The sequence below is a fragment of the Aquarana catesbeiana genome, linkage group LG07 (genome assembly GCF_042186555.1).
Source record: "Aquarana catesbeiana isolate 2022-GZ linkage group LG07, ASM4218655v1, whole genome shotgun sequence".
In the NCBI taxonomy this organism is placed as follows: Eukaryota; Metazoa; Chordata; class Amphibia; order Anura; family Ranidae; genus Aquarana; species Aquarana catesbeiana.
The window spans coordinates 343,987,058-343,999,588 of record NC_133330.1 but is presented as its reverse complement, the minus strand read 5'-3'; the positions used below and the strand labels follow the sequence as shown (position 1 = coordinate 343,999,588).

At 47.7% G+C, this 12,531-nt stretch overlaps 1 protein-coding gene across 1 annotated transcript in view; it reads left to right on the top strand.

Annotated features, from left to right (window-relative positions):
• Positions 1-4,457: 4,457 nt before the first annotated feature.
• Positions 4,458-12,531, top strand: part of RNF220 (ring finger protein 220) — a 144,651-nt gene continuing 136,577 nt past the window's right edge. The window contains 1 exon segment of the mRNA XM_073593979.1: positions 4,458-4,585. Within this exon segment, the coding sequence (XP_073450080.1) occupies positions 4,545-4,585 (41 nt within the window). The 5' untranslated portion in view covers positions 4,458-4,544.

Sequence of the window (12,531 nt, the reverse complement as noted above, 5' to 3'; positions counted from 1 at the left end):
GCGGGATCTGCCGGGGGGCACGTTGGGAATATCGGCTCCGGGACTGGCAGGTGGAGGCTTGGCACGGCCTCTGAGCAGAAAATACACTTTATAAAAAGAAGGATCTTCCTCTATGGAGACGATCGTACATAACCGCGGCACCGCGCTCCACTTGGAAGACGCTCGGTCGCCTTTTTTTTTTTTTTTTCTACATTAAAGAATCATTTCAGTGTCTTGAAACGGGTTGGAGTCTCCCCTGGATTAGGATCTAAAATATGGAGATTCCGGATCTGATAAAGAGAACCGATTGATCAGACCGGAAGGATTTCCCCCCTTAATGACCAGGCCATTTTTTGCGATTGCGTCACTTTAACTGACAATTGCGCGGTCGTGCGACGTTGTACACAAATAAAATTGACGTCCTTTTTTCCCCCACAAATAGAGATTTCTTTTGGTGGTATTCGATCACCTCTGCGATTTTTATTTTTTGCGCTATAAACAAAAGAGCGACAATTTTCAAAAAAAAAAAAAAAACAGTGTTTTTTACTTTTTACTATAATAAATATCCCCAAAAAAATGAATAAAAAAATTAATAAAAAATAAATAAATTTCTTCCTCAGTTTAGGCCGATATTTATTCTACTACATATTTTTGTTAAAAAAAAAAAAAATTTGCAATAAGCGTATCATGATTGGTTTACGCAAAAGTTATCGCGTCTACAAAATAGGGGATAGAGTTATGGCATTTTTTTTATTATTATTTTATTTTACTTTTAATGGCGGTGATCTCTGGGATGATCAGCGATGATTTGACTGCGACATTGCGGTGGACAGATCGGACACTTTTGACACTATTTTTGGGATCGATGACATTTATACAGCGATCAGAACTATAAACATGCACTGATTACTGTATAAATGACACTGGCAGCGAAGGAGTTAACACTAGGGGGCGATCAAGGGGTTAAATGTGTTCCCTAGAGAGGTGTTTCTAACTGAGGGAGGGAGGGGACTGACCGGAGGAGGAGAGAAATCGCTGTTCCTAATCACTAGGAACAGCAGATCTGTCTCTCCTCCCCTGTCAGAACGGGGATCTGTCTGTTTACATTGCTGGATCCCCGTTCTGGCTCTCTGAAGGAGCGATCGCGGGTGGTCGGCGGACATCGCGGCCGCCGACCACGTACATCGGGTCTCCCGCCGTGAGCGCGCCTTGCTTCGGCTCTTAAAGGAGTACACCTACGGCGATTTGCAGGAACGAGCCGCCGTATAATGACAGCTGCTGGTCGTTAATCGGTTAAATCGGTCTTCATCCCGAAAGCAAACATTTATTACATTGCAGCTTACCGACTCTTAGATGTGACGGCTGCATTCGTTTTTCTTTTTTTAGGTTTTCTTTTCTTTTATCTTCACCCGGTGATCCTGCCAGTAATGCCGCCCATAAATGGAGCAATTTCCTTTCCTGCACCCGCCGTCCCTTCCCAGAGAACACAGTGCTTATTGCTGTAACAGCCGCTAACAATAATCGCATTCAAATTCCGTACTAGCTGGATCAATCGATCGACTTGAGTACATTCAGCCTGCAAATACATGGTTCAAATGAACCGGCCGAGATTCAATCCATCTATGGCTGGCTTTTGGCTCAGTTCAAACTTGTGTGGTTCGTCCTGCAACTTTGGACACATAAAGTCGCCTGACAAGTCGCATCCCATGGTTTTCAATGGCACCTGTTCGGATCTATGCAACTTAAAGTTACAGCAACTTTAAAAAAAAAAAAAGGTACCTGCGATACTACGGTGCAGCTTCCAATGTGACTTTGATCCATTGAATGTAAAGTCGGATATAATTGCAACCAAAAGTCGCACTGGAAACCGTGCGACTGTGGAAACGAACGAATGTGAATGGAGCCAAAGTCTGTTTTTTTTTTTAAAAGAACAAGCTCTCCAGCAGAATGTATCAGTTTACAGGGATGGGACAAACCATTTAACACTGACAGCGCTGCTTACAATGATCAGCTTTTATTGTAAAGAAAAGTCTTTATCCCAAAAGGAAATAAGAAAAGAAAGTTTCTCCTCTATAGAGACAGTACAGTGAGTGTGGGGGGCCCCATACTGCCTCCCCACCCCGACCCCCTTCCCCAGAAAATATCAAATGTCATTTTTACTAAAAAAATACACTTAAATCATTATTATTATATAAATGATTATGACATATTTTCCGGCCCCTCCCCCGCTCTCCACCCTCAAACATCTCAGCTGCCGGCAGGAGAGGAGAGGAGGGACCCCGGAAGGTGGGGGGATGGGGGGGGGGTGATGATGCTCGAACTGATCCCCCTGCAGCGCAGCCGGAGGGATGGAGAAGAGGAGAAGCCGGCAGCGCTGCAGGGGGAGGCAGAAGGGGAATGGTTTCTGCAGTAAGACAGCACAGCCGGGTTCCTGCCGGAATACTGCCCCTCCCCCCCTTGTCAAAAAATGCCTCTGATGGGTCTGCGCATGCGCAGTACTACACGTCACTCCAGCTGATATGTTGGGCCCAGTACAGGAGGGCTGCTGGACAGGAAGTGTGTTGCTGGCAGGATCATCAGGTTACAAAATAAGGATGGAAAGCCTGAAAAAAGAAAACAAATGCAGCCATCACATCAGATGGAATCTTTGGCATTTTTTTGCACACTATGAGCTCCATTATGTGACGTTTGCAGCGTAGATCATCTGACAAATCTCTTCTATTCGGTGAGACGTTCTGCCTGCAGCAGAGAGCCCTGCGGGGGGTTCATTTTCTGGGGGTTTTTTTGCCCCCCCGTGGTCGGTGGCGCAGGCGCAGGCGCCGGGGTGACAGCGGATCATTTATGTGCGGCCGGGTTGCCGTCTGCCCCGCACTGCCAGCATTAAGAACAGCATTGTTTAACAATAAACATCTTAATTAGGAAGCATTTGCATTTTTACGGCACCCTTCCATCATGGCGCGCCGCCGATTAATTCTCGCCTCCTGTCACGCCGCTCCTGCCTGAGTCCCGCTGTGACGGGTTGTATTTGCACCCTGAACACCATGATAATGGATCACCACCCAGTCTGTAGACCTCCCGGGGGGGGGAGGGGTTCATCAGATCAGATGTTAGTGAATACAGCCCGAGTGTTCATTTGTATCTACTCTACACTATAGATGTGGCGGCTGTGTTCGGTTTTTGTTTTTTTCTTCCTTTATTTTCACCTGGTGATCCTGCCAGTTACACATTTCCTGTCCTAGGGTGACAACGTTCACTCACTGTACTGTATCAGGGTTGTCACCCTAGGACAGGACTACAGGACACCTCCCAGCACTCCTCATCTCCATACAATAGGAGGGAGGTGTTCTGTAGTGCACAGAGGAGAACCTGGAAGGTTGTAGATTTCCCGCGTCTCTTACTCACACACTGCAATGCATCACAAGAGGAGCCGGGTGGTCAGTCCAGAGTTTCTCTCTTGATTTGGACTGCGAACACCTCCCTGTCTCCTCATCTCCATCCCATAAGGAGGATGTGTTCTGTAGCTCACAGTCGGGAGCTTTCAATGTGAAAAAAACATGTTTGATATTTCTGGAAGTGACAAGGGACCAGAATAAAGGGATTCTCTGGACTTGCATGGATGACAACTGTCCCGGAATTGCTGGGATAGCCCTGAATCTTGGCCCTTTGTCCCGGAATCCTTCCATCAACTTTCTATGAGTTTCTGAGCAAGTAAATCAAACAGATATTACCTGCAGGGATCAGGGTTGCCAGTTGGCGGTCCCTGTATACTGAGAGGTGGGGTCTGGGCGGGGCCAGTCTCTAAAGAGGGTGTGACTGGCAGTCTGCTCATATGTGGAGGTGGGGTCTGGGCGGGGCCAGTCTGTAAAGGGGGCATGATGGGCAGTCTGCTCATAATTAGAGATGGGATCTGGGCGGGGCCAGCCTGTAAAGTGGGTGTGACTGGCAGTGTGTTCATATTTAGAGGTGGGGTCTGGGCGGGGCCAGCCTGTAAAAGGGGCATGATGGGCAGTCTGCTTATTTTTAGAGATGGGGTCTGGGCGGGGCCAGCCTGTAAAGGGGGTGTGATGAGCAGTGTGTTCATATTTAGAGATGGGGGCTGGGTGGGGCCAGCCTGTAAGGGGGGCATGATGGGCAGTCTGCTCATATTTAGAGGTGGGGTCTGGGCGGGGCCAGCCTGTAAAGGTGGCGTGATGAGCAGTGTGTTCATATTTAGAGATGTGGTCTGGGTGGGGCCAGACTGTAAATGTCTTCTTTTAATAGAGAAACACTTTGTTCTGCACCAAAGTCTGAATCTAGCAGCCCCGGAATATATAACACACTGACAACCATTTTGGATTATTGGGACCACCACCCGGTATTGGGGGGGCTTTGCTGGGGTTGAGAAGCCTTTCTGTCCAGAATTTCTAGTGTGTATTGGGGATGTTTGTTGTCTTTTCTGGTCTCGGTCGGTATTCATCGATTGTTTTTATGTTTCAGGTAAGAAGAAGGTCGCGCTGTTTGACAGCCAGGCCCCGATCTGTCCGATATGTCAGGTGCTACTGCGTCCCGGAGAGTTACAGGAACACATGGAGCAGGAGCTGGAGAAAGTAATGCAGGTCAACTTAAGGTAAGACGATTATTGGGCGATCAATGAAGACAAATTTCTATGTATTTAGTATCTGCACAGAGTTCAGTCTTCAGGATTACTATTATATTATACATCCTGTGACCTGGTTGGACATCCAACTCCAAAGCCATGGCCATTAACATGGAGCTGTCCCTCCATGGGTACTAATATGGAGCTGCCCCCCCCCCATGGGTACTAATATAGATCTGTTCCCCCCTCCCCTCCATGGGTATTATTATGTAGTTTCTCCCCCCTTGGGTATTAATTTGGAGTAGTCTCCCCCATGGTAAATTAATTTGGAGGGAGTCAGAGGTCACCTGACCATCCCACTTGTATGAGCTGGTTGGACATCCCATTGCAAAAGCATGACCACTGGCATGGAGTTGTCCCCTGTGGCCATTAGAATGAAGTTGCCCCAAGTGAGCAATAATATGGAGTTGAAACCCATGACCATTAATGTGGAGTTGCCCTTCTTACCCCGTGGCCAATAATTTGCCCTATGGACATTATTATGAACCCCCCCCCCCCCCCCAATGGGTACTAATATGGAGTTGCCCCTCATCCACCATGGGTACATTAATATGAAGAGGGTCAAAGGTCACCTGATCATCCCTGCTATATGAGTTGGTTGGATATCCCATTCCAAAACTGTGACCATTGATATGAAGATGCCCTCGTGGCAATTAATTTGCCCCCTCCCCTCCAACCCTTGGGCAATATTATGGCATTGCATGGTCTATAATATGGAGTTGCCCCCTCTGCTTCCTCCATGGGCATTAATATGGAAGTGGACGGCCATTAAAATGGAGTTGCCCCCCCCCCCCCTCAATAAGCATTAATATAGGATTACCCCCCCCCCATGGGCTTTAATATGGAGTTCCCCCCCCCCACTAAGCATTAATATTGGGTTGTCTCCCCATGAGCATTAAATTGATATTAAAGGTTACATTTTTTTTAAAATAAAAAACATCTTATACTTACTGACTCTGTAATGGTTTTTCACAGAGCAGCCCCGATCCTCCTCTTATTGGGTCCCTCACTGGAGCTCCTGGCTCCTCCTCTTCTCGGGTCCCTCACTGGAGCTCCTGGCTCCTCCTCTTCTCGGGTCCCTCACTGGAGCTCCTGGCTCCTCCTCTTCTCAGGTCCCTCACTGGAGCTCCTGGCTCCTCCTCTTCTCGGGTCCCTCACTGGAGCTCCTGGCTCCTCCTCTTCTCAGGTCCCTCACTGGAGCTCCTGGCTCCTCCTCTTCTTGGGTCCCTTACTGGAGCCCCTGGCTCCTCCTTGTCTCAGGTCCTCACTGGAGCTCCTGGCTCCTCCTCTTCTCGGGTCCCTCACTGGAGCTCCTGGCTCCTCCTCTTCTCAGGTCCCTCACTGGAGCTCCTGGCTCCTCCTCTTCTCGGGTCCCTCACTGGAGCTCCTGGCTCCTCCTCTTCTCGGGTCCCTCACTGGAGCTCCTGGCTCCTCCTCTTCTCAGGTCCCTCACTGGAGCTCCTGGCTCCTCCTCTTCTTGGGTCCCTTACTGGAGCCCCTGGCTCCTCCTTGTCTCAGGTCCTCACTGGAGCCTCTGGCTCCTCCTCTTTTCCGGTTCCTCACTAGAGCTCCTGGCTCCTCCTCTTCTCGGGTCCCTCACTGGAGCTCCTGGCTCCTCCTCCTAACGGGTCCCTTACTGGAGCTCCTGGCTCCTTCCCTGAATGCCCCTCATAGCAAGCCACTTGCTATGGGGGCACTCATGCGTGCTCGCTCCTGAGCCTCGCTCTGTGTGCCCATAAGACACATAAACGCGCCCCGCTCTCTCCTGATTGATTCACTGGTTGTGATTGACTCCCGCTGCTATGTGTCAGCCAATGAGGAGGCAGAGACTGGGAAGAGCAGTGGCTTCCATGCACATTGCAGGATCGGGATTGGTCAAGTATTGGGGGGGGGCTGCATACTGAAGGTTTTTTACCTTCATGCATAGAATACGCCTTCAACCTTTACAAGCACTTTAATATGGAGTTGCCCCCCGATAAGCATTAATATGGGATTGCTTCCACCCCCCCCCCCCCCCCCATGGGCATTAATTTGGAGTTGCCCCATATTTGGAATTGTGACAGGTCCTCTTTAAGGCTCCTCCTGCAGCTCAGTGATATGATTGGTCCTCGGAGAATCTCTTAGAAAAGTTGGAATTACAATGTTACCATTTTTCTTTCAAGAAGAAATATAGAATTCCTCGGCTCGCTATCACCGCAGCTCAGCAAGGGGGCGCTAACCCCCGGCCAAACACCGCCATCCATTCATAGAGATATATGAGGAGACGGAGAGTTTCTACTCCGCCAGCTAAACATCTACAGGAGCTCCGAAATAAGGAGAGACAGTTATTTAATAAAAGCCCAACGTTTAAATCAGCGAAATATATTCCGGGGGCATCAAACCAGCCACAGCCTGGATAGAAAAGCCTGTCCCCTGTCAGCAGGCTGCAGAGGACACTTGCTCTGTGTGTGGAAGCAGTAGTCTCTCTACACACTCCCTGCTGAATCCAAGCTGGAACTCTCCAATCAATAGAGAGCAAGAGTTTTGTTTATTCCAGTGCGATAGTTCTGATGGACCTCGGCAGAGAGACCACTGCTTCCACACACACAGAGCAAGGGCCCTTCTCTGCAGTATGCTGGCAAGGGGTCAGGCTTTTCTGCTCAGGCTGTGGCTGTAAGGCTTTGTGCACCTTTTTGTTTTGATGCTCCTGGAACGGATTTAGTTGGTTTAAACCGAAATTTGGTCTTTAAGCATTTTTTTTTTATTGCCTTTTAGTATTTCCCTTTTTTTCACAGATCAGTCTGCGCTTTACCGCACTTCACATTACTTTGATATTACAATGTTACATTCGTAACGACTTTAAGGGCCCTTTCACACGAATATACTTTTCCTGCATTTTTACCTTGTAAGACAAACGCAAGAAAAACGCTTCCCTTTAAATCCTATGGGACTCTTCACACCGCTGCGTTCCAGGTGCGATGCCTTCGGAAAAGTCCCGCCTGCTGCATTTTTTATGTGATTTTGAAAACTGCCCAATAAACACAGCTTCCCATTGAAGTGAATGAGAAATTGCGGTAAAAACGCACCACAATTTGGCATTTTTGGTGCATTTTGAGTCACATGTGCGGGCAACCCAAAAACACACCAGAAACGCGCAGGAAGCACATCACCGCAATTTTGCGACACTAGGGTGTGGCGGTAAGACATGCGGTAAATGGGTGCCATTCATGTGTTAACATGCATTGGGCGGCCTGTTCATTGTCAATGTTCTGTCTACAGTGCCTTGAAAAAGTATTCATACCCCTTGAAATTTCCCATATTTTGTTACAACCAAAAACGTAAATGTATTTTATTGGGATTTTATGTGATAGACCAACACAAAGTGTCACATAATTGTGAAGTGGAAGGAAAATGATAAATGATACAAATAAATATGTGAAAAGTGTGGGGGGAGGGGCATTTGTATTCAGCCCCCTTTACTCTGATACCCCTAACTATAATCTAGTGGAACCGATTGCCTTCAGAAGTCACCTAATTAGTAAATAGAGTCCACCTGTGTGTAATTTAAACTCAGTATAAATACAGCTGTTCTGTGAAGCCCTCAGAGGTTTGTTAGAGAACCTTAGTGAACAAACATCATCATGAAGGCCAAGGAACACACCAGACAGGTCAGGGATAAAGTTGTGGAGAAGTATAAAGCAGGGTTAGGTTATAAAAAAATCTCCCAAGCTTTGAACATCTCACGGAGCTCTGTTCAATCCATCATCGGAAAATGGAAAGAGTATGGCACAACTGCAAACCTACCAAGACATGGCCGTCCACCTAAACTGACCGGCCGGGCAAGGAGAGCATTCATCAGAGAAGAGCCAAGAGGTCCATGGTAACTCTGGAGGAGCTGCAGAGATCCACAGCTCAGGTGGGAGAATCTGTCCACAGGACAACTATTAGTCGTGTTCTCCACAAATCTGCCCTTTATGGAAGAGTGACAAGAAGAAAGACATTGGTGAAAGAAAGTCATAAGAAGTCCTGTTTGTAGTTTGTGAGAAGCCATGTGGAGGACACAGCAAACATGTGGAAGAAGGTGATCTGGTCACATGAGACCAAAATTCAACTTTATGGACTAAAAGTAAAACGCTATGTGTGGGGAAAACTAACACTGCACATCACCCTGAACACACCATCCCCACCGTGAAACATGGTGGTGGCAGCATCATGTGGTGGGGATGGTTTTCTTCAGCAGGGACAGGGAAGCTGGTCAGAGTTGATGGGAAGATGGATGGAGACAAATACAGGACAATCTTAGAAGAAAACCTGTTAGAGTCTACAAAAGACTTGAGACTGGGGAGAGGTTCACCTTCCAGCAGGACAACGACCCGAAACATCCAGCCAGAGCTACAATGGAATGGTTTAGATCAAAGCATATTCATGTGTTAGAATGGCCCAGTCACAGTCCAGACCTAAATCCCATTGAGAATCTGTGGCAAGACTTGAAAATTGCTGTTCACAGACGCTCTCCATCCAATCTGACAGAACTTGAGATATTTTACAAAGAAGAATGGGCAGAAATGTCCTCTCTAGATGTGCAAAGCTGGTAGAGACATCCCCAAAAAGACTTGTAGAGAAAGGGGGTTCTACAAAGTATTGACTCCGGGGGGCACCATACAAATGCCCCTCCCCCACACTTTTCACATATTTATTTGTATCATTTATCATTTTCCTTCCACTTCACAATTATGTGACACTTTGTGTTGGTCTATCACATAAAATCCCAATAAAATACATTTAGATCTTTGGTTGTAACATGACAAGATGTGGGAAGTTTCAGGGGGTATGAATACTTTTTCCAGGCACTGTAGACACCACAACACACATAAAACTGGATGTGTATTATTACCCCAACACACGGTTCCCATCTGTGCGCTGCACTACCGGGGTACATTGGGGTTTAATGCAGTGGCCTGGTGTGAATTTGCCCCTCGGCATGGATGAGCCCCTCGGAAAGTACTAAGACTGATGGAAAGAAGGCGGGGTCTAAATAATTGATAGGTGATACATACAGTATACAGTATATATATATATAGTTTTTTCTTCTTGCTGTGAACGCAGTCTCTGCCTTTGTAATGCAGGTTGGGGGGTCCAGGTTTCTAGCGCAGACCCTTCCTTCCTTCTCACCCCATTGACACCTCATACGAGCGCGGCAGACAGAATGGGCGTAATTGATGGTATCATTTGGGTCCCTTCCAACCTAATAAAGAGCCGCTGCAAATTAGCGCGGTGGCTTAAATGAAGAGAAGCAATTAGCGCCGCCAGGAAAGCCATCAAGGAAGTGAAGGGGGCCGCGTGCGAGCCGCGGCGGGAATGGACGGTACGGCGGCGGAGCTCGGTCGGGGGAGGGGAGGGTGCGCCTGGGGTTTAATGGGAAGCAGGGCAAGGTGTAAATCACACACCTGACAGGCCGCCATTGTCACCCTGCTGACAGATGAGGAAGGATGGGGTGAGCCCGGCCGTTAAGGGTGGGGGACCGGCTCTCTTGGAGCGGCGGGGCCTCACCGCCAATCGAGGAGGAATAAGAAGTCTCTATTAATTATTAAATAACGACCCCGGCCGCGCCGTGATAGATAACATCCAATCTGTTCAAGGCACCCCGGCAATTCAAGATAATCTGCAGCAAAGGCCAAAGCTCTTTGTCACCCTTATGGGGCCATTTGAAGTCGTCCTCTCCGGGGCCCCTTAATGCCGCCATTGTAGGAGGAGGACTCCGCTCACACCTCTGCAGCTTCCGTCTGTAGTGTGCGCAGGAGCGCCGATCGGTGTTCAGAAATTTAATGTTTCATTTTTAAATCTATTGATAAAGATGAAATCTTTTTTTTTTTTTAGTTTATGACGTGAAAATTCACCAATTATCAGGTCATCGGACGCTTTTCAACTCGAATCAAACAAAACCTCGGATGCTGATAGGAGGGCGGAGCCGGCCCCCCTGTTCTGGGCTTTGACCCCATTAGTCCAGTAGGGACACTGTATGTAGAGAGGGGAATTTTTATTTTCCATTGGGCTCAGGCAGAGTATTACAGTGGGCCATGGCTCCCAGCAGTCTCCTGACACCTGAATTCTGTATAATACATACTCCTGACACCTGCGCTCTGTATGTTACATACACCTGAACCTGCACTGTCTGCAATACATACTCCTGACCCCTGCACTGTGTACAGTACATACTCCTGACCATTGCACTCTGTATTTTACATACACCTGACACCTGCATGCTGTACAATACATAATTTTATATTTCCATTGGGCTCAGGCAGAGTATTACTATGGTCCATGGTTCCCAGCAGTCTCCTGACACCTGAATTCTGTATAATACATACTCCTGACACCTGAATTCTGTATAATACATACTCCTGACAACTGTTACATACACCTGAACCTGCACTCTCTGCAATACATAATTCTGATACCTGCGCTCTGTTTAATAGATACTCCTAACACCTGAATTCTGTACAGTACATATTCCTGACACCTGCACTCTGTATGTTACATACACCTGAACCTGCACTGTCTGCAATACATAATGCTGACACCTGCATGCTGTACAGTATATACTACTGACCCCTGCACTCTGTATAATACATACTCAATGTTGAAAAAAGGAGGGGTGTGGAGGCGCCAACTGTGGTAGCTTGTTTATGCAAAAATAAAAGTTAGTGTAACAATTACACTTACTGGTTCGCAGGGTGGAGGTGTTTCTTTGAGATGGAAAAGTGTCCTGGGATGTGCGGTTATCTTGTTTCCGGCTCAGATTTCATTCCTTCAGGCGTCTGGGTGTGAAGTCTGTACACAGGCTGAACTGCTGCATCCAGTGCATGGAAAGCTCCACGCTGACCACTCTGGAGTGCAGAAGAGGAAATGATGTCACTGATGCACGGCAAACGTCCAGGCTGGTGTTGGGGATAATGCAGGGATAGTACAGGCTACGCGCTCGGGGCTCACAGCTCCTTCTACTGGCCTTTTTCGGAAAACCCCCCCTTTTGTATAATACATACTCCTGACCCCTGCACTCTGTATAATACATACTCCTGACCCCTGCACTCTGTATAATACATACTCCTGACCCCTGCACTATGTATAATACATACTCCTGACCCCTGCACTCTGTATAATACATACTCCTGACCCCTGCACTCTGTATAATACATACTCCTGACCCCTGCACTCTGTATAATACATACTCCTGACCCCTGCACTCTGTATGTTACATAATCTTAACACCAGCACTTTTACCCCTGTTCACTCTATATGTGGGCTCAATTTTTAAGCCCCACCCACTGTTGGCACATTTTTGCCATGCCCACAGTTCACCGCAGCGTGCTTGACGTGCTGCTTCATTATCGTCCTCTAGCTGTTCATGGGGCCCCTCTCAAGTAGGTTGTACTGGGCCCCATGATTTCTAATTAGGGCCCCCGAAGAAGCCGTAGACAATCTCACTTCTAAACGCTGATTGTGATAGTCACAGAATAATTGTGAAGTGTGAAATGGAAGAGATGAGCGACGCTCTGCGAATGGTTTTATCTCAGCGGCGGATCGCTCTGGTTGGGTTTCGATCTGCAGGGCGATAGTGACTCTGATATCAGATTTACTCGGCAGCTTCCAGCGGATGACCGGCTAATAACCGGCTAAAACATTCATGACATGATTCCAGGATCCAACAAAGTCTCGGGAAGTCATTGTCAATTATTGATCCTTCCAGACTTCCATCCCCCGGCTGAGGCGCCCCAAAATTTATTCCTAATCCTGATTACATTATGGGGGGGGGGGTAAAGCTGAATACTTGGTGATTGCTGTTTGCACACTCCACTGATCTTCTTTTGGTTTTGGTGGTTTTATTGATAACAATGAAAGATTTCCTTCCCATCCCCCATTGTCATCGCCTTGAGCGC